Source organism: Colletotrichum acutatum (genome assembly GCF_030867785.1).
Source record: "Colletotrichum acutatum strain CBS 112980 chromosome Unknown BDZ83scaffold_10, whole genome shotgun sequence".
NCBI classification, from domain to species: domain Eukaryota; kingdom Fungi; phylum Ascomycota; class Sordariomycetes; order Glomerellales; family Glomerellaceae; genus Colletotrichum; species Colletotrichum acutatum.
This window is the reverse complement of record NW_026849004.1, coordinates 89,326-109,514: the sequence shown is the minus strand read 5'-3', so window position 1 is coordinate 109,514 and position 20,189 is coordinate 89,326. Positions and strand designations below refer to the sequence as shown.

The 20,189-nt window shown below is 53.3% G+C and overlaps 6 protein-coding genes across 6 annotated transcripts; 4 read left to right on the top strand and 2 right to left on the bottom strand.

The window, feature by feature from the left end:
* Positions 1–65: 65 nt before the first annotated feature.
* Positions 66–830, top strand: BDZ83DRAFT_604479 (uncharacterized protein; the record flags this gene model as incomplete). The annotated part of the gene is made up of 1 exon (XM_060507276.1): positions 66–830. Exon 1 carries the CDS (start codon positions 396–398, stop codon positions 825–827), a length of 432 nt encoding a protein of 143 aa, XP_060369688.1. The 5' UTR covers positions 66–395.
* Positions 831–1,567: 737 nt separating this feature from the next.
* Positions 1,568–1,966, bottom strand: BDZ83DRAFT_748033 (uncharacterized protein; the record flags this gene model as incomplete). Its single annotated transcript, XM_060513557.1, has 1 exon — positions 1,568–1,966. One exon carries the CDS (start codon positions 1,964–1,966, stop codon positions 1,568–1,570), a length of 399 nt encoding a protein of 132 aa, XP_060369687.1.
* A 1,728-nt stretch (positions 1,967–3,694) lies between these two features.
* On the bottom strand, positions 3,695–5,324 carry BDZ83DRAFT_567880 (caffeine resistance protein; the record flags this gene model as incomplete). The annotated part of the gene is made up of 3 exons (XM_060504002.1): positions 3,695–3,939; positions 3,986–4,633; positions 4,679–5,324. The coding sequence occupies 3 exons, from the start codon at positions 5,322–5,324 to the stop codon at positions 3,695–3,697; spliced, it is 1,539 nt and encodes a 512-aa protein (XP_060369686.1).
* A 2,087-nt stretch (positions 5,325–7,411) lies between these two features.
* Positions 7,412–8,280, top strand: BDZ83DRAFT_748031 (uncharacterized protein; the record flags this gene model as incomplete). Its single annotated transcript, XM_060513556.1, has 2 exons — positions 7,412–7,624; positions 7,975–8,280. 2 exons carry the CDS (start codon positions 7,412–7,414, stop codon positions 8,278–8,280), a joined length of 519 nt encoding a protein of 172 aa, XP_060369685.1.
* Positions 8,281–16,853: 8,573 nt separating this feature from the next.
* BDZ83DRAFT_716140 (velvet factor-domain-containing protein) lies at positions 16,854–18,254 on the top strand (the record flags this gene model as incomplete). Its single annotated transcript, XM_060511820.1, has 1 exon — positions 16,854–18,254. The coding sequence occupies one exon, from the start codon at positions 16,854–16,856 to the stop codon at positions 18,252–18,254; it is 1,401 nt and encodes a 466-aa protein (XP_060369684.1).
* On the top strand, positions 18,017–19,044 carry BDZ83DRAFT_12640 (uncharacterized protein). Its single transcript, XM_060501185.1, has one exon. The coding sequence runs from the start codon at positions 18,362–18,364 to the stop codon at positions 18,890–18,892; it is 531 nt and encodes a 176-aa protein (XP_060369683.1). The 5' UTR covers positions 18,017–18,361; the 3' UTR covers positions 18,893–19,044.
* The last annotated feature ends 1,145 nt before the right edge of the window (positions 19,045–20,189 follow it).

Sequence of the window (20,189 nt, the reverse complement as noted above, 5' to 3'; positions counted from 1 at the left end):
AGTTGAAAGGTGAGTAAGGCGCGATGCTTTGTTTACGCCGCTCAATTAGGTACTAGGTTACTAATGTAGGCTTGGGCGACGGGAAAATATTGAAAGACCCAGATGGCACCTTGCTGTACATCACTCTTGATCGCAAAAACGACAACAGCAGTAGCAGCACCAGCATCACAACGTATTCCGAGCAAGTTGATTGAGACCAACGGGTCAAGATGAGCGCCACAGCGGCTATTCGCGGCTGGCGCCTATGATAACCCGCTTAAAAGAAGAAAATTCAAGGAAAAAAGGATGACGGGCCTTGCGGCGGTAAAGACGTCGGTCGAGAGCATTCGCGACGAAAAGTACAAATCGACCGAATTGGAACTCATGAGAATGATCTTGCCCAGGCCGAGAAGACTATGACGTCCGAACGGCAGGATCTCCAATATGCAAATGCTGAGATTGGATCAGTGAGACGCGATTTGGATAAGATGACACGTCAGGCCGATGAGGATAGGCGCAAATTCGAAAATGATAGTGCCACTCTCAACGATGAACTCAGAGCTGCATACGAGCTGGCGGACCAACGAAAGATGATGCTCATCAGACACGATTTCGGTCTCGAGTGGTATAAAGAACGATCGGCAGACGCAGATAGCCGCGCCGATGGCCTCGAATCCGAATTCAAGTCAGCCCGTACCATCATCGAGCAGTTCCGCAAGGAATTGGCCGCTCGCACTATTAAGCGCGACGAAGCTATGGAGAAGAGCGACGAAATAGGGAAGCAGCTAAATGAGCGCTCTGCCCAGTTAGCGGCTTGCACTACGACATCTTTGAGTGTGAAGGGATAAGTGGAAGGAATCATAGACACCCTCCTCGTCAAGACAATTGTAGAACAGTCTCTAGAAGTGGGGGTCTCACGGCTGGGCAGCTAAGGTACCCAAGGTACCTTAGGTAGGTACGAAGTACTCATTCGGTTTACCCACCCACAAACGGTCATGTCAAAAAAGGTTGTTGTCTTAGTGCACTAAGGTGCTCACACTGCAAGCATGAACCTCCGGGCCATGAGTAAGGTGAACTATGGTAGCTCGTGGGACTGCCGTCATAACTACTTAACCTCCCTCAAGCTGAGGTGAGTTCCTATTTAAGGTGTACCGCTCAAACCATACCTTGGCCTTATCTCTTATATTCCCATTACTGCTGTTTGCACTGCTATTGCCGCCATCGTTGCTTCTTGTCTCTGACGTGTTCCCTGTGGAATACGTTTGAGAAAGCGCAGTGTCATACTTCAAATGATTATGCCTAAGGTAAGGTAGTGTATTAGACGGAGCAGGTACTGTGTCTCTCTACTCTCGGCTAGGCCTTCTTCTTCCAGACGAGAAGGGACGTGGGACAGAAGGCATGAACTGACCAGGTAAACAAACGCCCGGTGACAGCCCACGCAGCAACGACAGCCTCTAGTTCCGAATGCCTGGCGGTCGCCGGCGATAACAGTACCAAAGTTCAAACTTATAAAGGAGTCACGAGAGAAAGCCGGTCGGACTTTCTCTTGCAAGGGATATCGTCGGCGTCATGTTGAGAAACACAGGACCTATACATCTCTGTTCCCCAGGTTTCCCGACTGATTCGCCCTTTGTCTGGCGATTCCCTCTAACTCAATGATAGCACCCTCGACTACATCGACCTCCTCCTCAGAGTGCGACTCGTAGAAGTCTTCATAAAATCCTTGTTCCTCAGGATCTTGATCGTATTCGTCGATGTACTCATTATCAAAGGCACCGGCAGCTCCAGCAAAGTGACTTATTAGGCTTATGCGGTACACAAGGTCGAGTAGGGCCCAGCTTGGTAGAAGGCCAGGCTCCTTTGCTGAGACATCAAATTCATTTCCGTCCCTGATGATGCGCTGGTTCACGAAAGAGATAAGGCGAATGTTTGCAGCGTCGTCTGTTGCAGAATCATCGGACAGAAATGTGTAGGAATCCTGCGCCATGTTGTCTTCCCACAAAAATCGACGCTTTCTTTGATCAGGAGTGTTTGCGGAATCTTTGAGCTTGTTGTTTCCGAAAAGTGAAGGCGGATGCGAATGAAATAATCGCCATTTCCGTGGTATCTATCGGGCTCGCCGGGCACTTGGGTTGGCAGTGGTTGAAGGCCAATTTTGCCGCTATCCAGTAGCTTGTGAGGGATATGATCCAGGCATATGAGGTTGAATGGATGATCAAGGTCCTTGTCAAGCAACGACTGAAAGGTTCTGATCCTTTCTTGAACAAAAACCACTTGCAGAGCGGACAGGTTCCTACCAATCTGGCTTTTATACTTGCTGGCGGCGAAAGCGAAAATATGCGCTGCTTCGCATGGCATTGAGCCTAAGATGCAACACTTTTTGCCGTCTCTTTCCATTGTCTTGATGCGAAAAATCAGTATCATTCAAAGTTTCGAAAGTGACGCCTAGCTTACAAGTGCTACCGATCTCTGGTTCCTGGATTTTGGGGAGCCTCCAGGCTTAGGGGACCCGATCGGAGGGTAGGCGCTCGACGGTCCGGGGGTTGCTGGTTGAGGCATGGCGGTGTTGTTGCCTTTGAAGGGGCTAGTGTTTGGCGTGCTCCTCTCGGTTCGATTCATAGCTGAGACAACAGTTGTCAGTGTAACGGAAGATGAGTCTTCTGTTGAATGGAGCTTACCGTTCGTCACAATACTTGGAACATACTCGCGAAGTCTGCGGACCAAATATCGGGCGTCTAAGTTGGTGGCAGCCTCAATCGTTTCCTTGAAATTCCGAAGTTCATCGATTGTGGCTGTCATGCATGCGGCCCATACCCACTGCGTCTGATCTCGGGTATCTATCCAACTTGTGTCGTCCTGTCGTTTCCGAATAGCTTTGATGCTCTGAGAAGCTCGAGCCGAAGCTCCAAATCGTCAAGGTAGGACCTCCTCTTGAATGGTTTCGGCCAAGTGGTTTCGGCCAAGTGGGCTTCAAGAAGGTCTCCATCTCTTCGAGGTAGTCGACCTCTTTCGCTGCCTCTTCTGCTTCGTGAAATCCTTCTAGGACTCGTTGCAGTATCCCGAATTCGCGGAGCTGAGTATTTTCGTTCTTGCTCGGATCACTGTTTCCCACAAACGCCGAAAGTCTCTCGGCCAGATCGGCTTTGCGTTCAGTCAATTCGATAGAGGAAGTCATAATGGCGAAACGGGGTATGCATTTGTTTTGCTAAATTTCGTGTTCTGTGTCAGAAGAGTCTGAGTACCTTATACTGATCATGCGTATGGCAAGGCAGGTAGGACTTTATTCACTCAAAGTGTGAGTTGGAGAAAGCTGATACCTGGATACCTAACCACGCAGGTGACAAAATCATCCGCCAGCCCTCTGAAGCTCTCTCTCTCTACCTAGAGCCCATTCAGTACTGAATAAGTCAGGGTACCTAAGAGAAGACCACTTATTAAGAGATAATTGACTAGGGTGTTTTTGTTTTCTAATATTTTGAAATTGATCTATCTCTTTTAGTTGATACTTAAGGGATATGTTTTGGCCCAGGAGGTAGGAGGATGAATCCGTCACCCGCGTGCTACCTTACCGTGCTGGGCGAAGTGGGCCTTAACACAGGGTACCTAGGGTTTAGGTATGTGGATAATCAGGCAGGTGCGCAGTACGTGCCTAAGGTGCTCTCTCCGGAGATGGGGGCAGGTACGTATAGGTGTAATATTACATCTTTCCAGCCATTCAGTACGTCGAAATCGCCCTCGCTCTCAGCTGGGCTCCCTTCTTCCAGATGAGAATGGGAAGAGGGACGGCAAGCATTGCGCCCACAAGGGCCATCAAGCTATTGGCCCAGCCGTATCCAAGTGCGTAATACATACTCGGGGCGAACAACGGGAATAAGAAAGCAGTCAAGCTCTTAACAAACTGAATCGCTGCCATGGCGCTGCTCGTATGCTCTGCGTACGCATCGATCACATAGGCCGTCACTAATAACTTGTTAGTCATGTCACCAATAGACCAAACCAAACTCACTAGGCATTCCACTCAGCTGCATGCCAAACATCATGACAACAACTCCGATATCGACGATCAGCCAGTAGAGACGATACTGTGCTGTCCAGCCGTAAAACAGAGTTCCCAACCAGGCCGGAACAATACCAAAGAATGCGAGCATGACTCGAGACTCTGGTGTAGGCTGGTCTCGACTTTTGTACAAGCGGTCCAGCATCAGTCCACCAAACTGGGATCCGACAAGCTCTCCAAAAGAGCAGGCGATGTAGTGCAACCCGCTAATCTCCACAGACTGGCCGTATTGCTGCTTCCAGATGTCTGCAAAGGTCGACAGCGTGACATACAGGATACCATAGTTGAATCCCGACAGGACGGCCGACACCTGGATAATGGGATGGAAGAGAAGCAGACGAAGCGGCCTTGTCAGAGAGTTTCTGATGACTGCCAACGTGGACTTGCCAGCGTCGATCCTCTCACTGAACGTGTAGTATCTCGTGTCGCCGGTTTCTTTGCGGAGACGAGCAGCCCGCCGGCGTAGAATGAGCGGGCCGTAGCACTCTGGGAAGCTGAAGAAGGAGACAAAGATCATGATAGCTTGGAAAATGGAAGTGGACCAGAACATCCATCGCCACGTCGTGCGCGCCGCAATGAAGCCACCAATGATGGGACCTAGAAAGGATTAGCTTGGTTGGGTGCGAAGCTAAGCCAACTTACCGACGGCCGCGCCCAGCAGGGGAATGAGAAGATAGAAACCCAAAGACTGGCCCCTTTGTTCAGGGCGCCAGATATCGCCCAGAACTCCGCCTCCGAGTGCGTAGATGGAACTGGCGCCGAAGCCCGCCAGGAAGCGAGCGGCAATAAGCGTTCCCTTGGTGTTTGCGAAACCGCAGAGCACGTTCCATATCAGAAACCATACGCTCGAGGCGTGGAGCACCACCTGTCGACCGTAGATCTCGGACATTGGCCCCATAACGAGGGGGCCAAATGCGGTCGCAAGGAGATAAATGGACAACGCCATGGCGGACTCGGTGGAGGTCATGTCGAGCTCCGCCGCAATGTTCGTCAGGGCGGGCGCCATGATTGTTGAAACCATGATGCGATTGAAACCGGTGGCCGAGAGCACATCGGTGACCATCCATTTTCGACCCGCGGGCCAGTCGAGAGGGTTCTCGGCGTCATGCGGTTGCGCAAAGGTGACTAAGAAAGGATCCGAGTCCTTTGACGGGGTGGGACCGACCGGAGCGGGGGCAGTTGCGGCCGTTGCGGCCGGTGCGGAGTCCGGAAGGGGGGCTAACTCCAAGTCGACCGACCTCGGTGCCACCGAGACTACACCACAGTCGTGCTGAGGTGGGTTGGTCATGGTAATGTGTGTCTGGGAAGAGTGTTATTGTGTTCTTATTCAATGACAATGGCGTGCCGGATATCAAACGGCAGTCGACTGATGGCCGAAGATGCGCCTGTCTCTGCAGCCTGGGGAGCACGATCAAGCAATGCGCAAACAAAGCTATTCGAGGCAGTAGAATGAAAAATCAGAAGGATTCGTCCGTCTTTTCTATATGTCAGTGTTGCTCGGTTTCTGGCTGACAAACCTCGGAAATAGGAGGTGAGGTCGGATATGCGATCCGCCGACATGCTCAAAGAAGATGCGCTAAAGCAGGCAGCAGCACGTACTACCTTACCTACTTCAAGCGAGAAACAAGCTATCACCATTTTAATGCGTCATGCTTGGTTTCCTACCGACGCGACAACATTGACTCAATCTGCAGGCTCTCCAAGACTGGTGCGCCTAAAGAGTCAGGTTCTCATGCAGGGAATAATACGGCGTACCTTATTGATGCCATTGACTGGGGTACATCTACCGCCGGTTCGGTCCCACTTCACCGTGCCAAGCCGGCTCCAGGCCTGTCTTCTTGACTACCTGCTTGCCGGATGATGGCCGTGACGAATGAATTCGTTGCGCAGATAAGGCAAGTTAAGTCGGTTCAATGGCCTGGTTTGTTCAGGTTATTTTGGATGAGCCATATCATAGCCTGGAGGGTAAAATGTTCCAATTTGGAAGGTAGGAGATTGCAATTCATCACAAATCTCTCGTTCCTACATTCAAGATTTTTGTCCTACAAATCCCAACCGTTTGACTGACGCTTTTACGCCTCCCAAAAGTGTATATCCTCAATGGCTCCGTTCCCTCGGCCGTACTTGCGTTTATCCCTCTACATATAACCGACCTGGGAAAACGACATGTTAAATATGGCCCAAAGAAAAAGTCAATTCCATCCATACAATAGAACAGCAAAAGAGTTCACCCCCCCGGTGCTGAACTGGGGGCTACATCTCTGGCGCACTTGCTGGGACTCGAACATGGGTACTCTCGCTAAGCCTGTCGTCGAGTAGGCTGGTTGGCGTAAATTGATTGTTGACCATTAACCATACCACCACCACGCCACAGTTTGACCTGACCCCCGGCCCAGGGGGCGCCTGCTGTGCTGGTGACAGGAATGGAATTGTTCTGACCTATATAGGCTTCATCTGTGGCGTCAAGGAACCTTCAGGCATAGGATGAGGTTGCGGGAGCCGACGAACCAGGTGGAAGGTGCTAGGGTGGCTCCTTCCTCCTTCCCTGTCACGTACCCAGGGAATGAACCGGCTACCACTGAACATCTCAGTTTCCCGCCCCAACGCTCATTCAGCTCATAGGTAAGAGAAGGATTTCAAAATAATTGCCTCGTCAAATTAATTTCCCAGCGATGAAAGACAAGGCAATGGCACGAGAGGTATTAATGAGGCGGGGCCACGGACCAAGGCAGTCGAAGTGTCACTTATCATCATTACGTACCTTAGTTGTGCAAGAATTCGAAGACTGTATTCTCTACAGCAGGTAGTCTACTTGAAGAATACGCGCTTCACGTGAAAAGAGACCGCCATATTCGGATATTCTTCCACCTGCCCACTTTCACGCTCCCACCGTCTGATTTCTTATTCTACCACGCTCTGCCTTCACCTCTTTCACCTTTCACAAACCCCAACAACTTCCCATATCGCCTCCTCCCAGCCCAGGTTCCGCCCCCCACATTACACCCTTCCCGATTGACACAAACACCACAATTTGTTTTGTCAAGTGAAGGTAAGTACAATTTGTATGATTCGGTCCGCAATGGGTTCTAACTCTGATCGTCTGTTCAGTCGATCATGGAATCTGAAGACGCGCCTCGGCGCGCAGTCAAACCAAAACGCTCTCTCTCGGATTAGGTTCAAGATTACAAACGGGCCCGGCAAACCTCTCCCCCAGCCGAACCCGTGTTTGGACGTCACCAAGTCACCGCTGATGCTGATGGCATTAGCCAAGTCACCAACAAACGCCCCGACCAGGCAGTCGTCGACTTCATAGCGGACGATGTATTTGCCTCGTAAGGACCACACGAGCAGGCCTACAAAAAGCTCGACAAGATAATGGAGCACGGCAATGGGGAAGTCTTCACTTGTGTCGTCCGCTTCGTGTCGGGACCCCAGCCTTCGCAAGGGCCTGTCATGCCTGCGCCCTCTGCTCTGCCGTCCTCTACCGTGCCCCCGTCGCCCTTTGGTCTGCCTCCTCCGACTGCTCTGGCGCCGCCTCCACCACCCCCGCCATCTCCTGATGAAAGTGCGACGGGACCAGCCAGAAAGGTTAGTCACGCTTTGGCCATACAAGTCAAGAGCGAAATGAGTCCTGAAGTGAATGAACAGGCTGGCCGACAGGCGATCGACATGATCAAAGGCAGCAATCGCCAAGTTGCGCAAAGGTTCGGAATGGATGACGTCCTGCCTTCCCGAGAGTCGCCGGGAGACATGGCTATTGTCCCTGCCAGCGAATCCCATCCTCATAATTCGAGAGACAAAGAAACAAACGGTCGCGAAACAACAATCGTGGTCAAACCAACAATAACAACCGCCATGTCTACAAGTCCAGGCCAGACCCCAACACTCACATCATGGTCCGGAGGATGGATTCTTGGGAACCTTACGACTTCCAACAGAGGAACGAAAAATGCGCCAACATTATCTGTGGCAGTTGCTCGGCCCGGGGACATCACCTCTTGGATTGCGTTTGGCCCGACGCCAGAGATGATTTGGTGGGCTGCCCGTTCTGCAACACCAAGGAGCACGAGATGGACCTCTGTCCGCAGCAGCCCTTTTTCGACGAATGGGGGTGGGCGTACATTCTCGTCTACCGTCGGGCCAACAAGCCATTGCTGAGGAACACATGCAGCTGGTTTCATTATGCCCTGATTGCTCATCGCTTCGCCTCCACTTATGCTCTTGATTCCAAAGAGTTTAGCTGAGTGGAGGCACGTATTGTCAAAGGGGTTCCCGTGGACCAGGTCCTTTGGACAGAATTTGGCAAAGCCTCACAACTTGTCGCGCGGTCCATGGGTCCGTTATGATTACAGAAACGTCAGCGCCGCCCAGGTTCAATTGAAGCGGGACCCGGAAACGATGAACTCCTATGTCGTGTTTTCAAATATGCGTCTGATGGACGAGCGGTTCAACCCCAACTAAGGCCGATCAAGATAGTGTTTTGAGGCCGAGACCAAGTGGTCTGGTCCATGCAACCACTCTTTGACCTTTGTTCACGGGACCTCGAGATTTAAAAATAGTCGTTCGATGGCCGGTTGAATCCTTGCCAAGGCCCATCAAGACGGTGTCTTGAAGCCAAGATCCAGTGCTCCACACGGCCTAAAAGTAATGGTTGGAGACGTGCGACGATGATTAACATAAGAATAGTGTCAACAAAACTGTGTTCATTATTGCTTGAATGTCTGCTTTATGTTATATCTTGCTCCCGGTGCTGTCTCGTCGTACTTGGACAAGTATTGGGATTATGTATCTCAAAGAACATGGCTTCGTAGGAATATAAAACCGTAATGTCTTTGATTTCATCTTCGAACGTGGTCAAATGGTTCAACACTTAAGGCCCGGTAATACATGCAATTTAAACGCTGACCATGTGTAGCCCACAATCGTGGCTCTAACCTTTTTCCCCCTTTTCTCTATTAGCTCTACGTCACGATATTACATGGGCCACAGGCAGTTGGTTGATGGTGACGAAAACGTCTCGTAGAGGCGAGGTTTTTTCCCAAATGCTTCTTCTTTTCAAAGTCAAACCCAATAGCGGCTTTCTGACTGGAGCGCGGGGCGTTATCATGATGGCATCAATTATCCAGTGGCACACCGCTCTTCACGTGACTCTAATAAATGTAACCGAGGCCAGCGAAAGAAATTCCACCATTCCCATTCCGGGGCTTATTTTTCTCCCGCTGAAAAGATATCTACTACGCATACTTGATGTCCGTGTAGTAACCATGCACCAAATTGAACTCTCAACGAAATTAGTAAAGAGATGGCACATTACAAACGTGTAGATGCTGAAATGGATCCTGGTTTGATGCATCAAGAGTAAACTGCTGTAGTCCGGTCAGAAAGCCCGTGATAGTATGTTCCTCCTCAGTGGACAAGCTTCGTTCGACAGCACCATCCTTATATGTGTCGTGAAAAGCACATCGACCCGAGTCTTTATACAGCGACAGCAAATTGCTGTTGACCATGATCGAAAAAAGAGGAACCCAATCCCTCTTCGAGAGAGCACTGCCAAAATGTGAGGCTGACAGACTAGTAAATATCCGACAGCATACATATGATAAAATATTAGTGCCCTTCTCTTCCTCTTACTGTGCTTACTATTATCCCCTTTGAATGCATCTTGTTCAAGAGCATACATATAGCAGAGAGATAGGCAAAGAAGGGCAATGGCAGAGCAAGGAAGGTATGTAGGAAGGGTAATGAGCGGCAAATCAATTTGGCACCCACTTGGGAGTATTGGACAACACAAAAGATCCCATTCTATGCCCTCAGCGGGCCAAGTTTGAGAGACTCACCTCCTTGAAGCGACAGCATCGAGTCCGTAATTGGGAGACGGTAGGCTTGCGGCGACCATGGTACACAACCAAGCAAAGATGATTGCTGTCCAGAAGCAAGGTCAATTACCCTGACTTTTTCATCCAAGGCCATCAACCAGCTTGACCAACGTGATGAATGTCTCGGGAAACGTTCCAGAACAATTCTGCACCTCCTTGCATGTGTCCGCAATCAAAGACTGCCACGCGACGGTGCCCTACCATGATTCGTTTCAAATGTCAGGAGTCCGCAAGGGTGCAATGCGGGGGCTGCCAACGACGGACGTTGGAAAATCACATCCGCGAGCCAAATTGCAATGAATTCGCGCGCTCATTGGATGGTAAAGGACCATTGATAACCCAGTTCTTTGGGTGATTTGGCAGATGCGCCGTGACAGAGCCAAAACGGCATTGCAGCCCGTCACCTTGGGCGCTAGGAGAAATGGCTGCAGCCACACACAGGAGCGTATGCCTTTGAGAACGCCGGCCGGATCCCGTGATCAACGCCGCTCCGTGGGACGGCGAGTGATGGCGGTAGTTGGAGATTACGGTAGAGCATCCCGGGCTCGCCTGTGGCACCCATCACCGGCATTGGCGAATTCCATGATGCGTAGATGGCGACGCAAGGCACACAGATAACCAGCGGCGCCTCGCTGACCTGTTGTGGTCCTCTTTGCGGTGGAGGGTAGGATGCAGAGTTGGTGATTGGTGGCGGCTGGGTTGTTGGAAGCGGGCATTTTGCCATTGTAAGGAAATGCATGCGTTGGCAGGGCCCTGGTCCGGACCCGAGCGACTGTCACCGGACAGTGCAAAGATGAGATGCGGAAATGAGCCACGACAGGACCGAGGTACGAGAGGTCGGAGCCTTTCCGCTCGTCTTGGTGTAAGCGGGCTATTGTTTGCCGCAGCCTAAGCAGATGTGACAGATGATGTCGAATAGCGGTTCGTATCAGGCACCCAAGATCCCGCCAGGCTGGTACCGTTCGTTCGTTGCCGTGTTTTCTCATCGTGGTCGACGGCGATTGAGCGAGACCGACCTCAAAGGCGCGAAAGAGGGGGTTCGAGACACTGCTCCATTGCAACGGCCGTAGCTATGAGGCATAGTTGACTGAATCGACGCCGTCGTTGGAAGTAAGTGCTGGCCGAAACGGCAAGGCTTGCACAGTAGTGTCAAGGTGAAGATAATAACAATAACGCCAGCGTATGGACCGAGCGTCACCGTCAGAGCTAGATTGGCGGGATGACGGACCCGTCGTTTAACCCGTTCTTAGCGGAGGAAAGCCCTGTGGCGTCGCTGCAGGACCCCTGCGAGAAGTTGAACACAATCACCAACAGCTGAGAACCAACAAGAGCGGGGTTGACGGTTGGTGTGTGTGTGGGGACTTTGACATCGAGTGCGAACAGCAACAAGAGGGCGTGGATATATCCGGAAATGACCCCACAATGGAACGAGTCTGAGTCTGGGACCTCGACTCTCGCCGCCAAGAGGCACGGCAAGATACGCGAACAGCCAACAGCTGGCGCAGAGTGTCGGTACGGATTGTCTTGGGTCGAGTATGGTCGTCACATGCCCATTATTGGCCGCCACAAGTACAATTCATCGAGTCTATCTGGAATCATCTCAATCGTACACCCGGGGGACAGCCCTGCAGTTGATAGAGGTTGATTTGACGGCAGCCCAGTTGGACTTGGACGGCCAGCACAGAGGCATCTTGCTGCAATCGCCCGCGGTTGGCGATGGGAACCGTCGACTCGGTAGGCGGACGCGGGTGAGAGGTGACCGGCAGGTGGTGGAATGCAGCAGCGCCACTAGAGAAACGTCAGAGAATGGAAAACGAATTGCAAAAGACTGGTCTTGTCTCACCGCGCCGACCGTGTCGACGCCGATTGGCAATGCTCGTTGACAACCGAGACCACCGTCTAAAAGACATGCATATCTGTGTCCCATCCGAACATGTGGCCCGAAATCCAGGTACTCCGTACCGGTCCCGGGGGTTCGCCCTTCTTCTCATCCGGAGATGTGCACGATATGCTGAAGTTTATCCAACTCGATTTGCTGCCACCCACCCCGGTCGCACCCCGGGTGAGCGGCCCTTGCCTTTGACAAGCAAACACGAACCCGGATTCAGCGTCACATACCTGCTGGGCGGCGTCCACACCAATGACCCAAAGCTGTAGAGCTGCAAAAACCCGTTCCATCGATTGGTCCGTCGATTGGCCTGTATTCATACGGAGTGTGTCCAGCCACACGTGGAGGTGCACCAGAGTCACACAGACGTGACAGACTCGCTGCCCAGGTTGACGGGCGGAAGGTCTACAGAATCAAGTCAATGACAGTGCAAGAGAGGAAGTTTCTCCCAGCAGCCGCAATATCGGTTCCGGGTGGCTGCCGGTGCCCGCCACAGCGCATCGGTTTGACAACGAAACGCTTTGTTGTATGCGGCGGGTGCATGCTGGACAATGATTGACCCGAGAACAATCCAAAGAAGCCTCGGTCGATGGTCTCGAAAGAAGTACACAAAAGACTAATGTGCGCTGACATCAGCCCATCGACTGGTCCCTGGTAACCCGCTGACTGATTGCGACTTGATTGCCTCGTGTTAGCACTGAGGGATGGTGTCGGCACGGGAGCAGGAACGCAATAGTGAACGGGCAAGGCATGAAGATCATTACCAATGGATGATGAACGAGGTTGAGTACTATCGACATACCGACGGAAGGAATTGAGGAATACAGGGGAACGTGGGCTATTCGCCGATCGGGTGAGCAAGCGGCGCGGGTGAATGCCTCGATTGAGAAGCGTGTTTGCTGGATGGCCGGAGGAGGTTGAGAACTGGGGGCGATAAAGCGACGGACGTGGGAACTCGGAGACGACGCAAAATAGGAGCCAGGAGGACAGAAGGAGCGGGCCGGGCTGGGACGAAAGCCCCCGGTCTCCGGTGCAAAAAGGCGGTCTCCAGCAGACGTCTGATTCTAAATACCTCGGCGGGTATGTCGAATAGTATAAGGTAGTTGGTGAGTCTTTTGGTATGTATGGGCCAGGGGTGGTCTGCGATCGTGGACAAGACTCGCTCGCGTGGCACAGCAGAAGTAGCTAGGTAGTGAGCGGGCTGCGGCGGATGCAAAGAAAGCGACGAGAAGCTGAGCAGGATCTCGATCTCCACAGTCCTCACAGGCATGAGCGAGTGCGAGGCCTGAAAGCCAATGTCAGCAAGCAAACATGCACGTTGGGACATGGAGTGACCGTAGAATACAGACTACAGAGCAGAGGCTCGCCCGAGGCTCAGTCAGCTGAGGGGCATCAGCAAGGCGGCGCAGTGGAGGCCGCAAGCTTACACAGTAGAGTGTCTTTGAGGGCGGCCGAGTTGTATTCCAGAAGCGTACGAGTATGTCTGTGTGATGGAGTTGTGGACTTGGTGGAAAGAGGGAGGGAGGAAAATTGCGTGGGACGGCTGGGATGGTGAGGTGAAGCGCAAGCCCCGGTTCCAATCTCGTTGCAGCAGCAAGGACCCAAATTCCAACAGAGGCAGGTCCCCTCCCCCCGGCCGTTGCAGATGCTGAGTCTGTCACTTTCCTCTCCTGCGTACTACTCAGTAACGTGCTTAGGTAACTTGACCTGCATCGTGCCCACCGCTGGCCGCTGGCCGCACCGTCGAAACCTCGAGAGATTTCCAGGTCTGTCAATGTCGTTGCCGCACGAGAGCTGTCACTGTAGGTTAACGTACCCGCCAAAGCCTCGAGGACCTCACAACCTCTATGCGTAGAGGCGTCAGTCGGGCGCTCGTAGCTTCAGCACTAGGATAGCGCGGAAAGGGAGTGTAGGCATGGCCCCTGGCGCCAATCGTCGGCCGCTAGGTATGGATGCACCCGTCGTTTAGCGGGCCCCAAGGCGCGATTACGTCCCCGCAAACTTCCAGGTTTGACGAGATGTTGTTGATTCCGCTGTCCATGCTTTCCCCGAGAGCATCTATCTTGCAGCCATGTTGCAAAGGGATTACTACCTCGTTCTCGAAGTGCAAGTGAAATGCAAGGTAAATATAGACGTGTGGCGATTCCGGAACTCGCTCCTGCCGGTCCAGGTCCATGTCCAGGTCCAGGGGCTCCAGGACGAGGTGGTCCCCTTCCTGGGTCGTTGGAAACTTGGAGTCGACTGCCATTCGGTACAAATACAGAGGCTGTCGGCGAGATATCGCAGCGTCGGGGGAATGTTCAAAGTCGACGAGTTTGCGACTGGCGGTTGGGACAGGGGCTCTCTTTTTCCACTCGTCGAGTCTTGTCCCTCGCGGGTTTAAGGCGTGCATGGTCGGGTTGCATTGTCCAAGGCTCCCCGGCACACCCAAGTCCCAAGTTGCAGTTCCGACGAGGCGTCCAACGCCATCTGATTTGTTGACTCTGTCCACTCTGCTTGACTGGGCGCAGGAGCATCGCATGCGCAGTTCTGCACGCCAATGGAGCCCTTGCTTTTGCACTGTACTCCGTGGTCCGTATGGAGCACTGCTGTTGCGTGAGCCTGATGAGAGATGCTGGGTGTGTTGCACAGCGCTCGCTGCGATGCCTGCAATGCATTGTTATGAGAAAAGTGCCCCAAGGACCGAGGACCGGTTACCTCACTTCAGGCAGGCACCAATTCGCAGTTACCTGAGGTGTCTGTAGGTACGTACTGTATGGAGTAGTCATCAGAGGTACGTACGGACACGTACTGGGCCTTCCCCACACACCTCAATCCAAAGTTGGATGTTCCTTCCTCAAGTTCCTCCAGCTTTCTCCTCCCTCTTCGTGATCCAATCAGACCCCGTTCGTCCAATGAACTGCCCGTCCAATGCTTCAGGAAATGGTACGTATCCTTTCCCCTCGACTGCCTCCAGCCTACAGGTAGGTATGTACTCCCCTCCATACTCCTCAGCCCAACTTCATCCGAGTTGCATTCCAAGCTCCGTTCCCATGCACCCGTCGTGTCGTCTCTCTTTTTCCCAACTGGACGGAGGCCGAGTGCGATGCGGCACCCTCACGAATCCCCTCGACCGACCATTCACCGGCCAGAGTCTCGACAGTCGACAGCCACCGTCCCGACTCCCCTCCCCCCCAGCCGTCCGCCAATGTCGCCTCCTGTCTTGCGGCTTGCCCTGGTCGAACCCATGATCCCGGTCCTTGTCCTGGTCGCCGGACTGGAACCGCATCCTCGTTCAACTCTTGGCCCTGGCTCGCCAGAGCTGGGGTCTCCCCTAAGCCCATCCGTTTCCGCGCCGCCTACCAGACCACCCTAATGCTACCTTTCTGTGTTGCTCGCTCAAATCTTCCAAACGAATGCCTCCCTCCTATCCGTTGGTCTCTCTCGTCGTTTTACAGCCAAATCTGCGTACGATACCCGTTACTTGGTACTATACTGATAATACTGACCACTTCTGCACAGTGACCGAAAAAAACGTCTCGAATCCTTTTCGGCCATTATCCAGTCTGGTATTCGTACGGAGTATTCGCTTACCACTCACTCGCCCTTCGCGTCCAACAAGTCGCAAGGCCCCAATTTCTCTCCCCCATCCATCACATTGTCCGACGTGGGGCCTGATCCTGGTCTCTCCTCGACAGGACAAGACAAGCCAACACTGCACCTGGTGTTTTGCGGATGCCGCGTGCTGATGCTGGTCGGCCCTGATCCTCGCTCGCCTTCTGCTCTTTTCCTCTCCCTCTCCTCTCTCTCTTCCTTCTTCGCCTCTCCTCCTGAGCCAGAAACCATCGTACCTTTGCAGCGGTGTACTTCGCCAGACGGGCAGAGCGAACAGGGAAACTAGACCCATCCTAGCAGTGTGCAGATACTGTACAGTCTCTCGTCTCCGTCCTCCACTCCTTCTCTGGCACCGCAAATCGATTCCTACAACCGCGGATTGGCCCTGTTGAGTTGTCCGCAGCTTCATATACATACCTGCCAACAACCCCCCACCGCCCAACGTCGCCTTGCCCTCTTCTTCCCTTCACCATACCTGTGCCTCGCTCTGGTCGCACTCCCAACACCGCACACCCTCCCACGCCCACGCCCACGCCTATCCGACACTGGCCTGATCCGACCGCCAACGTGTACTCACACATCAACATTCATCCGTCTTGCATGCCAAACGACAAAATAGTCGACGCCGTTCTGTCTCGAACCTCAATCGTCCCGCTGATCGTTCCTCCCGGGTTCTGGGTGCTCCCATCAGACTAGATTCGCTGGTGCCAACGTGGACAAGGATCTCCCCGGCTCGACTCTGGTCATCTCTATTCACGTCAACACACCTAGCCGCTCCGATCCATCGAGCAAAAGCCCGCACTTGTTTGTCGCCGATAACGATTAGACCGTGTCTCAACCGCGCGCCTTCGACCCGTGGTCTGGACAGCGAAAAAGGAAAGGGAACGAGGTGTCTCTGTTCTGTTACGAGCCCTGTGTAGAGACGTTTGCCCACGTTCGTCCGCCAAGCAGCGAAGCGCCATTGGGCAAGACAGCGAACAAAAGAGCCCCTCTCTGCTACCGCCCGTCTCTCGGTTCATCTCCAGCATCCAGCACCTCTCAACCTTTGTTTCTTCGCAAGAGAGCTTCCAATGGGCGTGGTCTGACTTGCATCATTCGACGCCGTTTTTCCTCACACACTCTCTCTCAAAAATTCTTCAACCAGATCACAATCGGGCCAGCTGACTCGCGCCGATCGTGCTGAGCGCATCCGGAGCTGAACGCCTCGCTCTCTCTCCCGCGCTTGACTTGGCCAAGGGCTGAGTACGGATCTGAGACCTCTCCACCTACAGTAAGTTCGCTCCGGCCGCCACACCCCCGAGCCGAGAACGTGGAAGGGTGTCCTCGCGCCGGAACGAGCATTGATGCTAATAAGGGCAGCTCACTCTCAGGAGCTTACACAAATCGTCTTGGCCGTCCTTTCTCTCTCCGTCTTCACAAAACGGAATCTACCTTTTATCATCCAGTTGAAGCACCCAGCATGGCTCAAAGGCACAACTCATGGGCGCCTTCGCCCTCGTCGTATGGCCCGCCACGGCCAGCCATGGACGGGCATTACGCCTACGAACCCGAACCAATGCGACTGCCACCTCCAATGCACTCAAATTCGCAGCCGAGGCCCGTCGCACAGCAGCAGCCCGAATATCACCAAAACGACTACCACCAAGCCCCCTACTACCGCAGTGATTATCAGCATCAGCGAGAGTACCACCAACCCCCCTCGCCCAGCTACCATCAGCCGCCGCAGTACCAACACTACCAACAGACACAGCTTACCGATCCGTACAGAGCAGCTCCCATGCCTCGCTATCCCCAAGAGTCGCCACGCGAATCACCAACATTGTCCGCGACCAAGAGTGAGCCCTATGACGAGTACCAGGCGGCAAGAGAAGCACATTATCTCAAGCGTAACCAGCCTCCACAGATGCCACACGTGTCGCAGGGTGCCCCGCGGGTGTTGAACGATAACTACCAGGGCGGAGGAAAGGTCGCCATTCCATTCACGCCGCCCAGCCTGAGAATTCCCGCAGTGCGGTCTGGGTCCACGATCCCGACGGCCGGAGTACCGTGGAGTGCCACGAGCCAGCATGAAAGGGTCAAGATTGAGGATCTTTTGAGCGGCGGCAGCGACGATCGAAGGATGCTTCAGCGTGTTCCGGAACCAGAAGTCAAGGTTGTGCGAAACGAGTACGAAATATTTTTCCGCCAACAACCCATGGCGGCCAGATGCTGTGGCTACGGCGAAAGAGACAGAAGAGTCATTGACCCGCCGCCCATTGTCCAGCTGCGGATAAATAACCCCGATCTCACGCCTGACGAGCTGTACAACAAGATTCATCACCCCGCCTACGTTGTTCACTGCAGTATCTGGAACGTGGATGGAGAAACCGACGAAACCAACATGCCCAATGATGGGATGCGGCCAGGCAAGCGGATCATGGGCTCGCTGGTATCATCGCCCTTTGTGGGCCAGGATGAAAACGGCAAAGAAGGCTGCTTCTTCTGTTTCCCCGACATGTCAGTCCGCACACCGGGCAGCTTCCGTCTCAAGTTTGTGTTGGTTGTGGTCGATCCGACGCACATGGCAAGGAAAGCTCCCATCCGGTCAACCATCATGAGCGACATATTTGTTGTCTACAGCGCAAAGGATTTCCCAGGCATGCAGGCTAGCACACCTCTCACCAAGCGTCTCAAAGAGCAGGGGTGCCTTATTTCCATCAAAAAGGGCAACGAAAAGTCTGGAGGGAAGAACGCTCGTCGACAAGTAGACAGCGACGATGACGAAGACGAGGAAGACAACGGTGGTGGTGGCGGCGGCGGCGGCGGCGGCGGAGCAGGAACGTCCACGACTAGGCGCAAAAAGACGAGAAAGCAGCGGTGAACGACGAATGAAAAAATCAAAAACCCCCACCGACCTGGTACGGGATGGCAGCATAATGTAACACGGCGTTCGTTGGAGACTGGTAAATCGGCGAATAGACGGCGGCGATGGTGTTTCAACTGGGAGTTCTCGTCGGGTTTGGGGCCGTTCTTGACGATAGAGGCGTACAAGAACGAGTGTGCAATACTTGTTACACGCCGAAACCGTCTTTCCGAGGCCAGGCGGTAATTTATCATCACGGCCTAGCAAAGCGAGGAATACCCGCTACGAAGGTCGTTTTCTTTTTATATGTGTCTATCCCATTTGTTGCATATTTGTTGCTTTACTTTCTTCTCGATTCACTCATCATTTCTTCGTATCTATATATACCCTTTGTGGAAATTTTATGGGTTATGATCATGGAGAGACGCGAGTTTGATATTGGGTTCGACTCTCGAGGCCCCGGTTGCATCATTGGCGGGAAGGCAGTCTTTTGCTCTTTTCCCACACGGGGACAAAGTGTGGCCTCGCTAGGTACCAGATGGATACAAAATTCAAAGTCGGGGCGCCGCCTTGTCGAACTCATTTCACATTGTTCAGTCACCTGTGATGCTATGCTCAGCCGACACACGTCGGAGCGGACCTCCATTCCGACATGATCTGATTGCACGCCGCGAGCAAGGGAGATACTCCCGTTTGGGCTGTTGGTCTCAACGCATGGCCCCATTGTCACGACCTTGGCGTCGATGGCGCCAACGATCCCCATCCGACAGCCGGGCCATCGTCGCAGGCGTTGCATTCCTCGGCTGGGCAGCGTAAAAGTCTGAGGTTACACGGCCCGATACAGGGTGAAGGGCGAGCCGGGAAACATGTAGGGAGCAAGAAATTGGTGAGGCTATCCGAGGCATGCGACTTGTCTCTCCAGGGACTTGATCATTCTCTCTCTAGCTCTACCGTATGGCATGCTCTCCGTCCTCGGGCCTGATGAGAAATCAGGGCCCGAGGGGTTCGTCGTTCTCGTCGTGCCGTCCCACCGACGAACCGTCCACGATACTCCCTGGCAAAGCCCTGGCGATCTGCCAGCCGTGCGAGTCAGGGTTCATGGGTCCCTTTTTCTGTTCTTTTTTTTTCCCCCCCTCCTCTCCAACCGTCCTGGTTCGTGGGTTGTGGGTCACTTGACCATTTCACCAATGCAAGGTACGGATACACAGCAATTGGTCCCGCGATTCGAGCATCGCGGTAGCCGCCGCCGCCCATTCAAATAAAGTTTCGGGAGGGGACGGGCGAAACGGGTGGACGGGTGGACGGGTGACGGGGTCACGGATGCTTACCCATCATCTTAGAAGGAACCAACCGGCCCACGGTCCACCGAGCGGGTACGCAGTGTGTGCGCGCAATCTCCAAGATTTCGGGCGAGATTTACGGGATACCTAGGTACACCAAGCGGGAACGATTTCCCGTTCGGCGGGCTCCAGTGGCGCGCGGGCACATGGGCATTGGGCACACGCGGGTCTTGGTCCGGGCTTTTATTTTCCCTCCTCTTCTCTTCTTCGCCTTCGTCTTCTTGGACCACCCCAGTCTAATAGGTAGGGAGTACGGAGTACGGGTGTGAGGATACTTTAGGGGACTGAGACACCCGCAGACTGTGTCTTATGGATCGTAGGGAAAAAAAGAAGAAAAAAATATATGTGTGGCGTTGTGGTTGCTCCGAACACTCGCGTGGCTTAGAGTCATTGACATCATTGATTTTTTTTTGGTTCCCTACTCAGCCAATCGACCCTTGATGTCTCAATGCGGAACATACTCTCCTGGACGCGCTTCCCTCACGCGACGAGCCTGTCTCCCTTTGCTTAGTGACATGCCAATTGGGACTCCATCCTAGAGCTGAGGTGAATGTATCTCGTGATTTCGTGTTTTGCGTTACACAACGTTCGTGACCTACCATCTCACTGAACC